Consider the following 19,436-nt stretch of genomic DNA (forward strand, 5'->3'; position numbering starts at 1 on the left):
TAACCGGAAGCGTTATGAATCTCATTCTGTTGTGAAGTTAAACACAGGCAAGCCAAAGTGGTGAACAAAGTCTATTTTATACCACGAAAAGATATGACGTAATATTCAACATGGTACAACACAGCCGTTTAATGCAGACTGTCTACTCATTACGTACAATTATTGTGCCGTACTTTGTTATAAATTTTCCAAAATGCACATTCGCTAAAATGAGAGGATAGCGCAGCTCTTGCTTCAGTACAAAATGTCAGTGGAGCGTCATTGGTTATAAAGTAAAGTCGACTTTCTGTACCTTTACAATGATCATAAGAAATGTCTTCATCTATCGGCCTATTGGTATTTTAGATGTACCCAGCAACAACTGTTTGGCAAAAAAATTTGCATCATATTTCAGCTCATGGTTCTCATCAGCAGTCTAGTTTGGGAAACAAACACCGCTCGTTTACCAAATGTTATTGGTAAGAGGACTCCCTCCAAATGACGGAGGGCCTTGGTACCAACAAAAAAGATTGCACAAAAGCGCGTTATTTGCCATAGTGGAGAATGGCCCAATGATGCAGAAAGAGGCGATTTAAGATCACTGGTTAAGCAGCTACAGCAGTATACAGTGGCGTGTATTCAAACATCAGCAACAGGTTTAAGTTACCTCATTGATTTCCACTTTGTGACCCGAAACATCATATGCTCCTCCTGCAAAGCAAGGGAATGCAATTAGTCTTGGCAATGACATTTTAACACGATTTAAAACTTATCTTAAGTATAGTGCCCAGGACATGGTAAAGCAACTAATGAGCACACATCCACACTAAAATCAACAAACGTGGACACAATGCAACTGGCTGTAATAATTTAAGAAATCCAATCAAGTTATAAGTGTATAGCATCTTTAACAATATAACATAAACATGTTTATTTTAACACCATAACATGAGCATAAAGCATACATCAGTGAACACTCTTCCACAAAAAAACTGATACAAGATAGCACCCAAAGTTTGTTCTTATATTTAGAAATCGTAGGCGATTTAGACCCAAACGAATGCTGTCAACAACAACAACCACAGCAACAATAATCAACAACAACTACGGTGCATATAGTAATAGCAAATTAGATTTCATGCAATTCAGTCATGGGTAATAATTTCAGTGCAAAACATTAAGACATTGGTAGTTTTTGCCTCCGGGTAGTATTACCATATGACACATTACAAGAGCAAGTGTGCATTGATAAAAGGTCAGAGTTCATTTTGGTCTAATTTAAATATCCACGAAAGGCAATCTATTCATGAGTGCTTCATTAACGGCACAGTGGCTCCGTGATGTCTTCAGTCAACTCGCCCCAAAGCGAGCACTGTGCTCTGCAATCTGCCCGACCATCACAATTTGCAAAGACGTTCACATTTTCCCCTTTCGAGTAGCACAAGGGACATCACACAATGTCCATGTATATAACCTACATGTCACGATGCACACGCACATATGCACCTCCGCTTAGCACGGTTGGCTACGTACAGCGCAAAAGAAGTTCAACATACATACAATACATTTCTGTTGTGTTTTAATAATTTTTACGCGCATTTACTCGCCTATCAAGAAAAGTGGACAAACTATATCTGTCTGAATTACAGTTCTAATAGGTTGACATGCGATGCCCAACTGTAAAGCCAATTCGTGATACCACGAATGATTATCCACCACCTTTAAATGGTGAAGTATGGTCAAATACCCCCCACAACGCACAAGCTGCGGGTGGGGAAGGACTTCATCCAGCAGTGGATTGACAAAACGCCTGGACATGCACCGTCAGCAAGCCATCGCGTGACAAATCCGACGAGAGTCAAGGTTGTCCGATTAATGATTTTTGCGGTTGTAATTTTTCCCACTCGCGTCAAAAAGTCAACCAAAAGCTCAATGCCACGTTACGCTCGACCCTAACAGGATATGCTTCACGAGTAACGCATGCAATGCGTGCACACGTAGGGGCCGGGGAGGCAGCAATACAATGCTACATTTTCCATCTGATGAGATGAATTGAAAACAGCACGATAAATAATGAAATGAATGCACTCTGCTCATCCGGTGAAGCGCATCGCGTTGAAAACATCCACGATTAATAATGAATCTCTACTGTCCCGCCGAGTCCGTGCGCGGCGACAGAAAGTTTCGCCTCAACAAGGGGAGGGACGAGGAAGGCCGTGAACGACTGCAGCAGCAACGCCACGAAAACTCGCGTAAACGATACAACCGTTGGCGTGAGACATTACCCATCTTCGTGTTACACTCGTAAAGCGGTGCATCTTTGTTTGCTTGTAATACTGTTGAAAGTCTTAGACTGGCAACAGAGGCAAGGTGAAGCAGTGGAAATGTCTTGCCGTTGTTTTCGAATTACAATTGCGCATTACGGAGCCTTTTCCGGCAGACGTCATCACGTCTTGTGAATCATTGATAGGGCACGTGACAGGATAAGCGTGTGTGTTTGTGTGACCCTCCACCTGGCTTGCAAGACACTTAACCACATCGGGGAGGGTATCGGTCACTGGGAATGAAATATGGAGGTGATCTCCTCCTTGGCGAGTGCAGAAAAGCTGCGTGCGAGGGCACACGTGTCTGTGTGCACTTTTGCACTTGTGTGTTCGGGTGTGCTCATTGACAGCCCTTGCCCCAACAGTCAGTTCAGGTCTACATGAGGGGACATTTGCCTTTGTGGAAAAGTACATATATATATGATTCATATTTAATATTGTTTGGTAAGGCCAACAGGAAAGTTTCGCGACTAACCCACAGCGCACAGCAATAACGCAAGGCGGTGCTGCCTCCATGCGTACCGTAAACGCGGCCGTTGATGGAGCACTTGTTGAAGGTCATGATGTTCTGCGTGAGCGTGCCCGTCTTGTCGGAGAAGATGTACTCGATTTGCCCGAGCTCCTCGTTGAGCGTGGTGGTGCGCACCTCAGCCGGCGTGTCCCGCTTGCCGTAGTACATCTTGCGGTCCCAGTTGATGAAGTAGCTGTGGCCTAACCGTATAACCTCCACACTGCGCAGCGAGGGGGGGGGGGGGGGAGGCACAGACGTCATGCGGGCGGCGAGACCTCAACGGTGCTCGTTATTGCGACGACCGGCCGAGGCCATCGCAGGTTATACCCACGGCTGTAGGTACTGTACTCAATACCTATGGCGCCGAGACTATCGATATCTCCTGTGTGTCGTGATCCCGCGGGTGCTACTGAAACACAGTAGAGATGGAACGATTGCTTGATTGATCGACTGAAAATAACGCAGTTATACTTTGGTGTGGTCGATCACTTGGAACAATTAAAAAAATGGCGGCCGCCCCCACATCCTGCCTCCATACTTTGTCAACCCCTTATCAGCGCCTACCTTATCACAGACCAATTCAGGCCGTATTGGTCACCCTGTGCCCCTTATAAATCTCAACGTTCAACCTACAAAGTCCCACCACAAGGAAGAAACACAAATAAATAGACCAAAAAATAAATATATTTTTTGCTCGTATTGAAACGGCTGTACGCTGTATGGACGTAAAAACTAAATTTCCCTGTACAAGAATACGGCTAAACCACATGGGATGACAGGGTATGTGCCTCCCCGAAGACGGGAAACCCCCGTCAAGCAATGCCCCAGTGTGATGCGGCCGACGATGCCAATGACATCAACGAGCCCAGCCCATCACCTCCTGTCCAGCGGCACACATGGGAATAGAAGTGAGACTTTCTGTTTTCGTTTTGTCCGATTATGTTGAGTGATCGTACCGATAATCGGCAGAGTAATCGATTACTTATATTAACCAGATAGTACAGGTCTGCAGTAAAGTATTTTCGTGGTAACTTCAGAGTACACACATGATACCGTACGACAACATATGGTATTGCTATTCTTAGGTTTTTTCAGGTAAAGTCAAGTGACTTTACCGAAAAAAAAACAAAAAAAAAACCTAAGAATATGAATCCTTGCAGTCACGAAATCTAGAAATATGGTATTGCTTAATATAGACAGCAACCTGGAATTGTTTTTACCAAATTTCGGTTCCAGGCAATGCCTGGGTACTAATTATATGGGAAATGATTTGGTCCGGTGCTAAGCCAACTCGTCTATTTAGAGAAAACGAAGTATAACTTAAGGATCGTGGCAATACCGTGGAGTGTATATTGACCTGATTTCGGGATTTCCAGTAACTCAACATGAAAAATTAGCTAGCGTTACTACCACATCATAATAATACCAAGATTAAAATGCTCACTGGGACTCACTACGGGTGGAGTCTCAGGATATATTTAGTCGTGTTTAAAGTTTAGCGGATGTGTTAAGCATATCCTGTACACACACACACACACCTATAGCCCTATCATCGAGGCATCATAGTGCACAGAATCATGGCCTGTGTTTTCATAAAACTGCTGAAACTATCGTTACGTACGATGCGAATGTATACAGAGTTAGACGCAAGCGCTTGACCACATTCCTTGGTCTTGTCAGATCTCGGGAAGCTAAGCAGGATTGATGACCCGCTGTGAACAAGTGCCAGTCGCCTGAACAACACAGACGAAAGCGTCTTGCATTTATAAAGGAAATATGGCAAATGATTTTATAATAATCTAAGACACGGGTCACCTATAATAGTGGTCGCCACGGGTGCTAGACTCATCCCGTTGTCCGCAGGTGGTGAAATCTTATTCCCAATATCTGGGCTTTTCCACAAAGGACGAGTCATCTGGAAATGGTCTCCCGCAAGTGCCAAGTTTACCCTATTATCTGCAGCTTTCCCCCCGGATAATAGTAACGTGGACAAAAGGAGCAAATCGTCCTGAAGATGAGTGTGGATAAGATAATCCACGTGATAGGGAAAGTGCCTCTTAAACCAGAGAACACAAGAGATGAGACGTTTAAACAACTATGTTTCCAAAGACAATACGGAAATTAAGCTATTGCTTTTATGGATCTCTCATGCCCCGACTTTGCATAACTCGCTGGTCTGTGCCAACATTTTCGCAGCTGTTGTCGTTTGTCTCCTTGTATCTTGAATGTACCCACGGAGTCTCTTGATTAGGAATCTCACTGTCTCAGCAGGGTCCTCATTGGGTGTTTGGTTACACGATTTAGCGCCTGCTGGTGTTGTTGAAACAAAGTTAACTGCCAAACAGTTGAGCAATAGCAAAAGCTAGTAAAATGTAAAAGGGACATCCAACAATGCATTGCAATTATTCTTTGGTTCTTTTGGTTAAGTCACGTCTAAAGATAAAACAATACGTAATCAACCGGGCTATGCGTTAATTGTATGTTGACCGACTCTCTGTGTTGCATTACATTACATTTCGATATTTTACTAGGTTATTTAATTTTAGTGTGCCTTTCTCCTAATTTTCAAGCTTGCGTACCGTACCACGTCGTCATCTTACTTGCAGCATCACGTTGTCGTCAACTCATTGATATGCTAATTTTTTCTCTGCCCCCTCCCTCTCTCCGCCGCCGCCCCCCTCTCTATATTTAAGGCCCCTTCACAGAAACGACCTCTCTCTTTGTGCCGATATGTGTTCTCTCTCTGTGTGTCCTTGTGATGTCTGTCTGCTTGTATGTCTGTCTATAGTTTTCTAGTTAGATTTTTGTTGCTATTTCTTTTATGCCTGATGATGATTGCTTGTGTTGCAATCGAAACGTCGTAATATGCTATTATTTAATTTATTATTTTATCTTTAGACGTGACTTAACCGAAAGAACCAAAGAATAATTCCTGCAGTCACGAAAGCTCCAAAATTAAGAATGCATTGCAACTTTACATTAAAGGCCCCCTAATGGTCTAGAAGTGGGAGGAACAGTGGTTAGCGCATTGCACTATAAACCCAGCAGCCTGAGTTTGATTCTAAGCCACAGCCGCCATCTGTGGCGAATTACATCTAAACTGATGCTGGGCAACCCCCCTTCACCAACCTGCGCTTCCCAGCATGGTGAAGTATGGTCACATCACCCCAATGAGCAACAAGGCATAGGGAGAGCCCTTTGTCTATCAGCCGATTGACTAAGGATTGTAATTAAATACACGTGTATACGTGCAGTCAACAGTGTTCACGAAGCCAATCAGCACATGGCCATGTAACACAACGAGTGGTTTCATTACAAATGCAAACACCTTTAATCACATGGCTGTTTATTTAGCTTAAATAGCATGAATCCACTTTAAGACCCTGTAAAGTTTACCGGAGGAATGTTCCGTCTCTGAGTCATGCTCACCAAGCTGATGCAAACACCACAGCCACTGGCGAACGCAAATATTCCACTTGGCTGAAACAAATGTGTACATGGCAAGCGAAGCGAAGATCCCCCGCGTAGCCTATAGCAGCGGACTGTTGGAGCAAGTGCTGTCAGCGAGCACCTATGGAAGCCGTCACGGCACACGACGGGGAGGGTGGCCAGCACCACGCCCGGTCGACTTTGTCTCCCCAGTGGCAATGTTTACACATCGCACCAGGTACTCATTTGAGGCTGAGTCGACCTAGGGGGCTGCCCAGGACTGGTTCAGATAATCGTCACCGGTAACCGGCCGTGGGCGGGAATTGAACTCGTGCCGCCGGGTTTGTAGCGCTGGGTGCTAACCGCAACACCTTCGCTCACCGTACACCTAATGAGACAAACACAAGTAAGCAGGGTAATGGCAGGGGTTTTGTTGGCCAAAAGGGAGCGGAGGAATTACAATAATATCTCGCACCTCCGATTATAATCGGAGGTGTGAGATATTATTAGCACAGTTGGCTACGAACGGCACGAAAGAAATTCAACATACAAAGATTCATGGTGCAGCATTTGTAATACGGACCAACACAGTGGCGGCCTACTGTTCCAAGTGGTGTCAGGATCATTAAAATCCAGATTTGCCATGAGTTGGTTTTATGTTTTGCAGCATTATAAAATAAGGGCCTATCGCTATCTAAAGATATTGTGTGCCAGTGGGGGTACACGCACACACACTCATTATGAGGCCTTGATGATGTTCTGCATCATTTCTGGGCACGGGCGATATTACAACGGCCAATCGGCTGCAATGTCTTGTGTGGCAATGTACTAGCAGAGCCAATTTCAACGCATGCCAATTGGCATTTCCTTCAGCCACCATACAATAACACGACGCATTTGGCTAAACCAATCTACATTCCCAACGGTAAAATAAATAATCGAATCTCGACCCTGACTCACGACCGTGTATGGCATTTACAATATGCTGAATCGGCAAACCCTCACGATACGCGATACGCGATACGTCTAGAGCAGTGGTTCTCAACGGGGGGTATGCGGACCCCTGGGGGTGTGTGGCGATGTCCCAGGGGGTACGCGACGTGATTTATAAAGGTGCGAGAAATTATGTCATACATGAGAGTCATGGGTGAATAATCACGTATGAATCTGCCAATAGAAAATAAGTATGATAGAATGTAAATCCATACGGTAATCTAGAACCATGTTGGGTCAGGCAAGGGGCTACTCGGTTGAAACAAAACTCAACAAGGGTTACAAGCATCCAAAAAAAGTTGAAGAACCACTGATCTCGACCGTAATTCTGCTTCACCCATCACAACCAGATACGTTACAAAGTGACGGCAGTTCCAAGCAATGGAAACAACTCCAGGAAAACGAGCTACGCGACGGACTGACGGTACCTGCTATTTAGTTTTCCTCGGCACCACAAACAACACCATGGGAATATCTGCTTAAAGGACGCGGCGTTCTCAAGCGCTCGACCGTCAGCGGGTAAAAGTTGCCCAAGCTGAGACACAATCGCCGTGAAACACCTCGGCTTTTGTCAGCGCTCGCTCGCAGCGCTGACAAAAGGGGGCGCAAACTCCTTCGGCGGCGTGGCTCTTTGCAGCTCGCGTGCGAGTGGGCGGGCGGGCGGGCGAGCGAGCGGCAACGGGTTCCACGCGGCACAGGATACCAACCGCAAACCTTCAACTTAACCGTCTTCATCACAACAATACTCAAATAACATTTGCGAACGTAAATAAGCAGTCTAGGATGGGATTTTTTTCAATGATGGCTTGTGTTTTTTTGCTTTGCGCAAACGTCTGTTCTACGTAATACGTCATTATCCGTGCTCTGCGCGTACACTCAAATGCATTCAGTCCCTTCCTTTGTAAAAGTAAACGTGTCATCTCCATTGGCATTCACTGCAATGTGTTTTCAGGTGTGGGCATGTTAAGAGTGGAGCTTCTCAGTGCGGGGTTTCTACTTGCTGGATGACCAAAATCAAGGCTGCAAATGCGAATTCATTGCGTGCGCATATCATGTTTCAAACATTGCATATCCCCCACATTGCAAGTACATGCTGACAGTATCCAAGCATATGCTGACACGACACTGACATATTAGACTATATTTATTTATTTTTAAACACATCAGACATAAATGCGTTCCGGAGAGGAACTTGAAACCAAAGTAAAACTACACAAAAGGTGACACATTCTCAGGGATCCTAAGGGCAGAGGGGAGGAGGAGAGGTAATCTAAAGCCATCAAAACAAGCACGCACTCACACTCATCTCCCCTTAGCCGAGATGCACCAGTGCTGAAGTGCTGTTGGTTGGCATCAGAATGACACACAAGGCGATTGCGCAGGTCTGCACCATGCCCAGCCACCTTTGTCTCTCCAAATACCAAATGTCAATCATGGCTGTTATCCAGGTAGCAGGGATCACAACATAGTATGCTCACCACTACAGCCACATCTCACAAAAGCTCTCACACACACACAGGCACAGAAGCAGAGTTGCCAATGCACGCAAATGTGTGCATGCACAGACAGCTGCGTGCGTGTGCGCGTGCCTTGAAGTGCGCATGAGGACATGCGCGCGCGCGGGACGGCATCGCGATAGCGCCGTGCCTTGGGGACGGCAACCGGCGCCACCGCCGCTGCCGCTCTACTACTTGGGAGCGCGCCGACTCGGGGTGCTACGCTAAACCCGGTGGCGGGTGCACAAACACAGCTGCTCTTACCTCGCTGCAACAGAGTGAAGGACGAGAGAGAAAGAAAGAAAAGAGAAAAAGGTCTGGGCGGAATTAAACACACGGCCAGGCTCGCTGTACGCAGAGAAACCACTGACAAAAAAAATTGAAGAGATCAACAACACAAATTTTGCGAATGGAAGATAATAAGCCACGTTCTTTTAAACGTACGGGTACTTGATTGAGGGTATACGTCGGGGAGGGAACACAGAACTGCTCACGACAAACGATTTTAAGTGGAAAGTTGAGTTGTTGGAAATGTGAAAATAATTGTAACAAACACATGTTCCAAGCTTTTATGTTTAACATTAACTTATATTTGCCAATTAATGTTATAGGAATTATTTTAAAATTTACGAGCTTGTATATTACAGACACATTCACTTTAGTTCTGCATCACAAATTAGCAAGTTGGTCGGTGTTTTGTAGCAATGTCAATAATCCAAATAGCTTTGTCGAATCATATGCCATACCCTCATATCACCTCCCGTCCAGCGGCACATGTGGGCACAGAGGCGAGACACTTTTGTTCCAACTATTATCGTATTATCTGATTAGTCGAGCAACATGAACCAAATCAGCTAGCCCGGTTCTAAATGTAATTATTAAAATTATAATTGCATTTGTAACACGTCATGTGGTGTCCTGGCCATGGCACCTGAGTCAGTCAGAATTTTCTGACTTCATATCACACTCCGGACACGGACTCAGGTCTTCAACCCCTCCACGGGTCTATAATTTAACTACACCTTTGTGGGCGGTTAACAGTGATTGTCTTATGGCACGACTGCGGAGAATTTACACGCGGAAAGAGAGCACGGTTTTTTTTGTAAGGCGTGCCCTTAAGCAACACATAAACAATGTGATGGCTTCAAGACAAGAAAGATTAGGAGGGGGCCAATGATATAATGGTGAGAAAGAGGAACAGCTTGCAAAGATACCGGCGACGGTTTTTGTGCCGGCTTGGCAGAGACGAATTAAAGTTTGGGTCACAGAATGAGCGAGAGGTGAGAAGGGAGCGAGTCACTCGAACCCATTCCGGTCTGCTGCAGCTTTTTTTGTGCGACCGGCCTGCATATTAAATGTGGAACTCTAATGATGCGTATTATCATCATCGTCGACATACGAGTTGGATTGGGTTGCTTGCTCGTGAAATAAGATCATTAATAAATTAGAGAAAAAGGGCGAGGGGGGGCAAAAATGAGCCCAGTCGTGTGGCATTGTTAATAGGAAACAGGTAGGCGCCCGCACTGCGCCAACAACGGCAGGGATGAAACAACCGCATTAAAAGTTGGCGATTCATGCGGTATCGCAGATAAGCAATCTCGGGTTTCTGGCGTAAGACGACACCGGGCAGGCGCGGGTTTCTATCGCTGGCCAGAGATTCCATGGATCGGCTGCGAGATATGTTGATATATAGATATCCATTACGCATCATCTCTCTCGTCGACACACCCACACGAGAGGCGCAAGTGCCCGTGGCTTGGGCATGATGGGGGCCCTCGCCTGAGGATTTAGTTACAGTTATCGTGGCAGGTGGGCATATGGTAGACACAACACTCCGTGCCATCGCAGGACCGCAGCCTTTACTGCGTAATAATAACAACAATAATAGTTAACACCGACCTTTGTGAATCCACTGTGTCGACAATAGAGGGATGTTTGACCATACTTCGCCACCATAGTCGGTGTGGGCTGGTGAAAGGGTGGAGATCCAAGATATGTCAAGATGTCAGGACATTTCTAGTTGATGGACGAAATCCGAATCAAACACAAGGCAGCCAAACAAACGTGTCTCCTGCCATGTTTACCTTACTTTGCCTCCTCATTTTGTAAAATGCGAGTGAACCACGGGAAGCTTCGGTGAAGAAGAAAGCAGCGTGCTATATGCGACAATCCCATTGACATTCACGAGCGAGCGTGTGGTGACTTGAGGCACATGTGGCCGGTGCTTTGTGTGTGATGTCACCAGTGGCGGATCCAAATGGGGAGGGGGTATGAGGCCACCGCACGGAGGTTCATATTTAGGAGAGAAAATACATTGACATCCCTGGCCTACAAGGCCAATATAGAATGACACAAAAAAACAAAGATCCCTCATATGGCCTCAACAGACTGCTGGGGCAAGTGCTGTTAGCCGGCACCTACGATGCCAGCACGGCACACGGGATTGTGGGGGTGGCCAGCACCACACCCGGTTTCCTTCGTCTCCCTTGGTGGCGATGTGTACGCACCGCACCAGGTACTCATTAAAGGTCGAGTCGACCCAGCGGACCGGTCCCAGGACCGGTTCAGATAATCGTCACCGGTGTTGGTGGCCGTGAGCGTGAATCGGGGTCGCAGGGTTCAGTGAGCTGCGCCACCGCCGCGAACCGCTGCGCCACCGCTCGCCACGATAGAATGGCAGACACGCACACTCATGCATATTGATGAGCTCATGGGTGGAGTCCAAATGCTGAAGCCTGGGACTCAACCGCCGTCTCGTGCCGCTCCAACCTCTTCCCACCTCCCACCACCCTCCCAACAAATGAACGACAGCGCAAACTCATCCAGCGCGCCACATTCATTATTTATTTTCCTCGCACGCACTGCGGACATGATCCCTGCAGCCATGGCACGTGGTTAATGTGGTTATTCGGTGTGGTGTGTCAAGCCGGTTAATGTGGTTAAGATGGCATTTTGGTGAATAAATGTTTTCAAATTCTTAAGCAATTATTCCCCCACCCCAACTGCTGTCACCCCCCCCACCCCCGATTATTATTTCTGTGTGGTCTGAAGTCAAGAATGGAGGTTTCTACGCAGCGAGCGGCCAAGAATCGCCTCGCACGAGAGAAGCGCTTCGGGTATTCACGTGATGCAAATACTTCTGCAGTCGCTTCTAGAGGCCACACCAGGCAGTGCGCACACCAGAGCATAATGCTCTGCAAGGAGTTGCTAGTTGCATGTTAAACAGACGTTAACTTTCGAAGCTGGAATAGGAAAGTTAGGATCCCGAATAAAATAGGTGTGGCGCTTTCCCCTGAGCACACGAAAGCAGCGTCATCTCATTAACAGAGACGGGGCATTGCTATATGTCCTGCACTCACTGAGACAGAGTAAGCTGTAATTATATTCGAGAGAAATTTCTCCACAGACGTGGACTCGACAAGGATTTTACATTCATAGGCCGCCTGCTTAAATGCCACGACAACTCAAAACCAGCGGTGGAATTTGGCAACCGGCTCACCGAGTGGATGCCCGCTCCGCCCGTCTGCGGTTTAACGGTCTCCCTCTTCCAGAGCGCGCGAATACCGTGCGCGGCGCGCGTTGCAAGGTTAAATTATTAATATTACTCCTGTAACAAGGCGGCTTACAGCTCATCTCAGTCATCTCAAAGCCCTGCAGGCGGTCGAGCCGAGGGGGGTCTCTTGGCGGCAGCTGCCCCCATGCGGCACTGCGCGCGTGTACGCGCAATGCGTGTATACGCAGAGTGTGTGTGTGTGTGTACGCGCAGTGTGCGGTATGCATATGCGCAGCGCGTGTAAACGCGGCGCCGGCCTGCAAACGGCCCTCGGAGCCTGCGAGCAGAGGGCGAGCGTGGACGGGCGTACCTGACGTAGAGCGAGATGGGCACGACGGTGTTGAGGATGATGATGTACGACCAGAAGGTGAGGAACCCTGAAAAGATTGCGCTGTCCACCGCGCTCTCCCACGGCAGGTACGGCTGGAAGTAGTAGCCGATGGCGCTCTCCCAGATGGTGTTTCCGAGCCCCAGGATGGACCCCATGCACACGAGGAAGCCAAAAATCTGCGCACGGTCAAAGACACACGTCGTCGTCGTCATCATCATCACGATCTATGGGCTGATGGCTCGCAGGTGTGCACATTTCCTCATTTGCTTCCATTTTCCTCTCTGCCTTGTAGTGCCAATATGCTCAAGTAGTGGCCACATCTCGCTAGCATCAATCTCTCACGTCGTCGACAAGCCATTCTCTTTCTGGCTCCTTACATTTTCTGAGTGATATACGAACCCCGACCCGCTGCTTCACCAACTAACCTGCGCTGACAGGCGAGGTCAAGTTATGGTCAAATAACTTATATGATCAACACAGTGTGGGGGAGGCCTTCAACCAGCAGTGGATAAACAAAGAGCTGTACATCGATCAATAAAATCAGTGCTGGGCGAGGACCCAATAACAACATCACCCACTCCCTAGTTTCATCCTTGCTTGCTTATCTGCTGTACTCAGCCATGGCTCTCTCGGCCCATGTGTCACGCTGACCGCAGCAGGGTCGTCGTCCCCACGTACGTGGCTTACACTCTGCCGTCTATTGCTTCAGCTTGTGAACCTGTGGTGCTACTTATTTGTATTTCATCGTCATTCCGTGCACCGCCTAAAACAGCACCGCAAGCTGCAGCTCCACGTGGTTCTTTCTTTTTTATGTTATCAGGTAAGGGTCCACCGAGCTATGTAGCTCTTTGTCAGACAAGCGACCTGGCTATTACCAATGATAGCTCAACGAAGTGGCTTATCGCGAGGAAATTTATAGAGAGAAACACAAACTCCAAATATACAGGAGCCGTCAAGATCGGGATCGAACCCACGACCCTCCGCATACCAGGCGAGGTAGTCAATATCTCCTCGCCACCGTGGCGCCCTGTTGCTCAAGAGGGAGCAGAGTGTGTGGCGGTGGCGGGTCACCGCAATAAGGAGAGGTAATTAACAGGGATGGGGGGGGGGGGGCGAAGGGGCCGGGGCATGGGAGTGAGAATTGCACGGCTACATTGCAGCAATTCTCCAGCAGAGTGCCCCCCCTTTGAATGAGACACTCCCAATAAAACGGCATTTAACCACATTGAGCCGTAAAAACGAGCTTCACAATTGAAAAGGAAACATTGAAAGGCACGCAGCCTTTTACAATGTGACGCGCACACGTGTAATGGTATTGAAACGGAATGGTGAAGAGGTTCAGGTTCCCAGCTTCGACTCGACGCAGAAGAATTGAGAGTGCTACGCCGCGGGCGCTACGACGAAAATAAAAAAACACCGAAAAACGATAACCAATCGCCGTCGTATTTGGGGCGATGGCGAATTGATGAAAAGACATCGCCGCTCGTTTCAGAAATACAAATGATCACTTGATTACCCGAGACTGGAAATCGGTTACATTATGCATGACCATCTGCCCGATGCACGCGGCACACACACACGGACAATCTGCACGTGCATTCACCACGCAGCAACGCTGGCCTTTGCGAGAGCAGTACATGGGTTAAGGACATCTTTTCATTGACGTTTGTGGAAAACGCAAAGAAATAAACAAAGGGAAGTGTGATTTCACAACACTGGCAAACGCATCTCTTGTACGTATGTACGTTGAACTTCTTTCGCAGCGTACGTAGCCAACCGTGCTAATCGTAGGTGCCCCGTCATGGACTATTTTACTAAGAAACTGCATGCAGGGAAACACTACGCACGATTAATATGCATTACATTTTGGTTTTACTCGGTTTCCGCCGCAATATTAAATAAAGATTTTTCGTCCCGTGTCAATCCACTGCGGGATGAAGGTCTCTCTATGCGGTGTCACTCATGGGGACGGTTTGACCATACTTCACTGCGCTGGCCGGTGGTAGGTTAGCTATGAGGGTTACCCCGTGCCGGTTCAGATATCGCTCGCCGCTCGCGTTAGCCACGGCTGGGAATCGAACACAAGTCGCTCGGGTTTACAGTGCACTTCGCTAAGCACTGTGCCACCGCTCCACCCATAGGCACTGCAGAACAATGTAAAAGACTATTACCAAAGATGTGCAGACATAAGGGACGGAGGGGGGGAGGAGTTGCCTCTCAAAACCTTGGGAAATCGAGGGAGGAAGCAATATGCTCTTCCTCCTCAATGAACTGCCCTCAACAACCCCCTTGGGTACCCGCGCCCTCGGCCCAATCTCAAGACCACCCCATTACCCTGCAATATGGACAGCAAAGTTAAGACGTTGCAGCCCATGTTGCACCTCAAGGTGGACTACGTAATCCTCAAACTGTCGATTGCAAGGCAGCGTCTTCGGTGGAGCATTTAGCATTTAGGGGTAACATGCTCTCAACCAGGTTTGTCAATTTCCCCTCTGTCAATAACTCTCCTTTGCCGGCCATCCGGGATCAATTCCTTCCGCTTTCTCTGCGTGTTTGGGCCCATCGCTGCCGGGATCTTGGTCTGCCACCTCCAGTGTTGTCAGCAGTGTTTGTTTTGCCACCCTCGAATGACTCGACCCACTGCCTGACATTGCTTTTTACACATGCAGGCATCTTCACACGCAGCATCCTCTCTGCCGTCAATTTCAGCAGCCTTAACACCTCTCACTGGAAATTCGATCGCCGCTTTCTGCTCAAATGATGCGTCCGCTTTGGCCAAGTTGTTTACGACTACTCTAGAGTGCCTTGTGCAAGTACAACCCTCTTGGCAATCTACTGCTGGATGAAGACCTTCGAAAAAATGGCAGCGATGAAGATGGGGACGACAGCTGATGGGCCGCTATTAACAGCGCGGGAGGATGGAGTAGCATCCCGCAGGCGTTACACCGCAAGAGCGGCGGGTGATGGCACCAGACCGTGAGAAGTGGGGGCGCTGGGTTTACGGGTTTATTATTGACACAGAACGTAAAAATGCCAAGTTAGCCAACAAGCTGTATTTGATTAGCACACTCGACTGCTAATGAGCCGCAGAAGGGTGAAACCAGTCCAGTGGTTTACCACTTTAACAAATGCTGTTGGTCTGGAAGACCAATAGACTAAAAAAAATTAATGTTTTACGGGGAGATACAGAGCAAGTAATTTATTAACTAAATTATGCAGCGCAATGTGAAATTAATGCTGCAAACAAGTAAAAGTGTATTGACATTGGAGAAAAAATATAATAATGACGAAATATCTACCCAAGCGATTACAAATAACATCTGAACGTTAGCAGAGAAGCTGCGTGGCAAAATCTTTTCAGCTCACACACACAACCGCACGAAAGGCTGCAAGGACACGATAGCCGCCGCCCCCCACACACACAAGACACTGACGCAACAGGACACGGTAACTTCAGCAACATTTCGCCCGATGCCAGTGACACGCGTTCAACGATTAACACACAAGCGACGGCAGTGACAAGGTAGAGGCCGTGTCATCATGGTGCACTTTGACCAAGGAAGAGGCTTAGAACGTCGTGTGGCTACTTCCGTCGGCTGGACGCGCGAGAAGGTGACAACCGCCGCTGCAACGAGATTCTCCGCAGGAAAAGCAAAGCGCAGAAACGTGCGTGTCATCACCCGGCAAAAGCAATTAAACTCACGCTCAATTAAGCAAGCCGCCTCGCGTGAACCGGGGACCACTTAAGCCGCGATCCCTCCTCGCAAGCACACGTGTGGTGACGTTACCAAAGTGAGAGGTCCGCCGGGGATGAATGCGTCTCTTGTGCCGTGAACTTTCTCCTGCCCCGTGGCAGTTCCCGCGATGTGAACATTTTTTTAATATTTATATAGAATAAAAATGTGTTTGCGAGCTCCCCGGCTAAAACAAATTATAAAATGTTACATGCAAATGTGAAATGTGTTCCCATCATGCGGCGGCACGGGAAAAACTGCAATGTCAGGGTGTCACAAATGAAGCCCCACTTAAGCGCTATACACTGTGGGTGTTCGTACAGTATATGTGCATGCGCGTTCCTTTCCTCAATCGACTGCTGGATGAAGACCCCTACGTGCACTCCACGTCATGGGGGTTTATTTTATCATATTTCATCATGCCGGTCAGTGAACGCAGGGAATAGAAACGTATGAATGTTGGATTTCTTTCGTGCCGTACATAGCCAACCGTGCGAATCGGAGAGACACGGAAGCATGAAAGTACAGCGCTACTCTGAATGGTGCCGCACTACCCCTCTCTACTGACCAACACGTATTTCCTGTGGCCCTAAGACAGCCTGTTTGTTATGCGTGGTGGTCACCCCCCACCCCCCTCCAAAACCACTGTCCTGGCTCCACCCTCCAGAGCGTCCCATGAGTTGTCGTCGGCTTGAAGAAGCTCCCTGCACGTGCAGAGACACTGCTAGCATCCCACCGATCCACCATGCGCGCGGCACAACCCAAAAACGCATCGGCGAGCTACGCAGCACGACCGCAATCACCCACGTGGGTACTGAAATGATGCGCTCCCAGAAGGCTATGTGACTTGGGGGTGCACCCACACCACTCAGTGTCAGTAGATCTCGTGGATCTAGTGGACTGTGGGAGCCATGGATTCGAATCGAATCTGGATTCAGATAACTGTCCTTCGTATCCCGTTTAAATACACAGAGTACTGAACGCTCTGCTGTCTCTGCCGATGAGACACTGCATGTCAAAAAACCGGTGCAGAGGTTTGCCTGTGTTGCTCGTGTGGCCGAAGGGACGTGTAGCGAAAAAACGACTCATGTCACATGGAGGGACAGATTGGTGAAGGAGGCGAATTGTCTTGCTTATTTATTTTGTTAGGCAACAGTGAGACCGCTATAATGGTTTAAGCTGATTTTCATCAGACATGTGTGACAGCAGACCTGGAATGGATATCACGATGGGTGTGAGAACACAGAGGGAACTGTCTTTCTAATGTTTGGATCGCGGCTCAAGCCAAACATGTCTTTCATCAGCTAATAGCTTTCATTGGCCCTCAATACGAGCACCCGTGGCTCCCCATATTCATAACCATTCCCACACGCACGGATATCAAGTGGCCAAGTGCCGTCCGCTGGTGACCCGTTACGCCGCACGTCCACGGAAATGCATCCTTCGGAGCTGCTACGACCAAAGCCACCAGACGTGCGCAGAAGCGCAAACATCTTTCAATCGATATTTTCGTGTAACGTGCGGAAAAAAAAGATATCCCCACCGGTTAATCAGCTGTGCGTTACACCGATTGACTTGAGTAAATTTGGTAGGCAAAGTACTCATAAAATCACCACAGCGTGCTGCCGACGTATCAATGTTCGCGAGGGTTTAGACTATCCGGTAGCACGTGACCGAGAGAGATCCCTGTATCTGCGGCCTCTCATGAAGATTTAACCGGGACGGAGACCAGCGATGGAAATCCACACCTCGTGAGAAACAGCAACACTCATTCATAATGTACGCGCTGCCATTGCGGAACTTGTTAACAGACGGTCCAAAAATAGTGGCGCATTATTGTAAAAGGCAGAAAACTTGGTACTCGTGAACTACCGACTGCCTTGTTGTTCTGTTATTATCAACGGTGGGCGAATGAGCAAATCGCTTGGAAGCTAAGCAGTGTTGAGCCTAGATAGTGCTTGGATGGGTGACCACCATGCACTAAACAGGTTGGGAGAGGCTGCTGCGGGGCTGCGTGGTGGTGGGCGGCAGTGGAAAGTGCAGCAAAATGCATCGTTCTACCGTACTTCTATACTCCCGCTTCTGTGCTTCGAAGCTGCAAGCCAGCACGGTCACCCTGCTAAGGGAACGAGCCAAACGAGCAGTGGTGAGTCCGTCTCACGCACGAACAAACACACAGTGTGGAAACACTGGGGAACTTTATACAACTTGACATATTAATTATTTTGTATTCAGATATGATAATTTTGTCCGTTACATGATACGCCAGCGTAAACTGTAATTTTGAACCAATTTCTGTAAAAAAAATTTACAAAACCGAAATACTTTCATTTAATTTCCAGCAGCAATTGTGTCACCATCTAGGAAGGGTGAACATCGCTCCCTCTCGTAACCTCTGCTTTGTTCACCACCCACGCGACGGGCTTGGGTACGAGAGCCTAAAATCCTAAAATCCTCGAGATACTCCAGCTGCTAACGCAGAGGCCGCGACCAACGCCGGGGCCGTGGAGATTCGACAAACGCTGTTGCCATGGCGACGCCTCGACGCGTCCGGGCCACTCACCCACAGCACGAGGGTGTTCATGAGGCGGTCGATGCTGGTTCTTTTTAACTTCGTCCGTCCGCTGTTCTGCATCAGCTTGGTGTCGGGGCCTGCGGGAGAGGCAACGCTGGTGAGCGTGCGATCCGTCCTCCGACGACGACAACAACAACAACAGGCAACTGGGGCGCATCCGGGTTATGTCACCGCACAGATGGAAATGTGTTTTTAACCCTTTCCCATTTCGAAATGTCTGCAAGTTGCAGGATGTGGTGGTCCCGGTCACCGCTGAATTTCGGAACGCGCGAGCAGTTCGGCATTCATTTTATTGTGAGAGACGTAGCGCCGTTGTTTTTATAACGTTGTACTCACCGCAGAGAACCATAGCGACATGGCCGCCGCACTCTAGGATAGCTGGCGCCAAACTCTGGCACACGTCCTCCCGCATGGCCTTTTACTTTCGGGAACAGGTTAAGCTGGCAGAGCCATGAGCGAGGACCTCTCGGGCCGCAGGTCTAGTGGACGTTGGCGCGCCTCTGGGGCGGCC

The 19,436-nt window shown here is 48.2% G+C and overlaps 1 protein-coding gene across 3 annotated transcripts in view; it reads right to left on the reverse strand.

Annotated features, from left to right (window-relative positions):
- The window catches only part of LOC133343890 (phospholipid-transporting ATPase ID-like), a 99,900-nt gene that overhangs the window by 19,262 nt on the left and 61,202 nt on the right, over positions 1-19,436 (reverse strand). For all 3 annotated transcript variants that reach the window (XM_061553865.1, XM_061553863.1, XM_061553864.1), the window contains 4 exons: positions 18,914-19,002; positions 12,596-12,792; positions 2,826-3,034; positions 647-690 (listed from right to left, as the gene is read on the reverse strand). In XM_061553865.1, coding sequence (XP_061409849.1) covers positions 647-690; positions 2,826-3,034; positions 12,596-12,792; positions 18,914-19,002 — 539 coding nt within the window. The remainder of the gene's footprint in view (positions 1-646; positions 691-2,825; positions 3,035-12,595; positions 12,793-18,913; positions 19,003-19,436) is intronic.

Source organism: Lethenteron reissneri, chromosome 18 (assembly GCF_015708825.2).
Source record: "Lethenteron reissneri isolate LAM-NWPU_2019-01 chromosome 18, ASM1570882v1, whole genome shotgun sequence".
In the NCBI taxonomy this organism is placed as follows: domain Eukaryota; kingdom Metazoa; phylum Chordata; class Hyperoartia; order Petromyzontiformes; family Petromyzontidae; genus Lethenteron; species Lethenteron reissneri.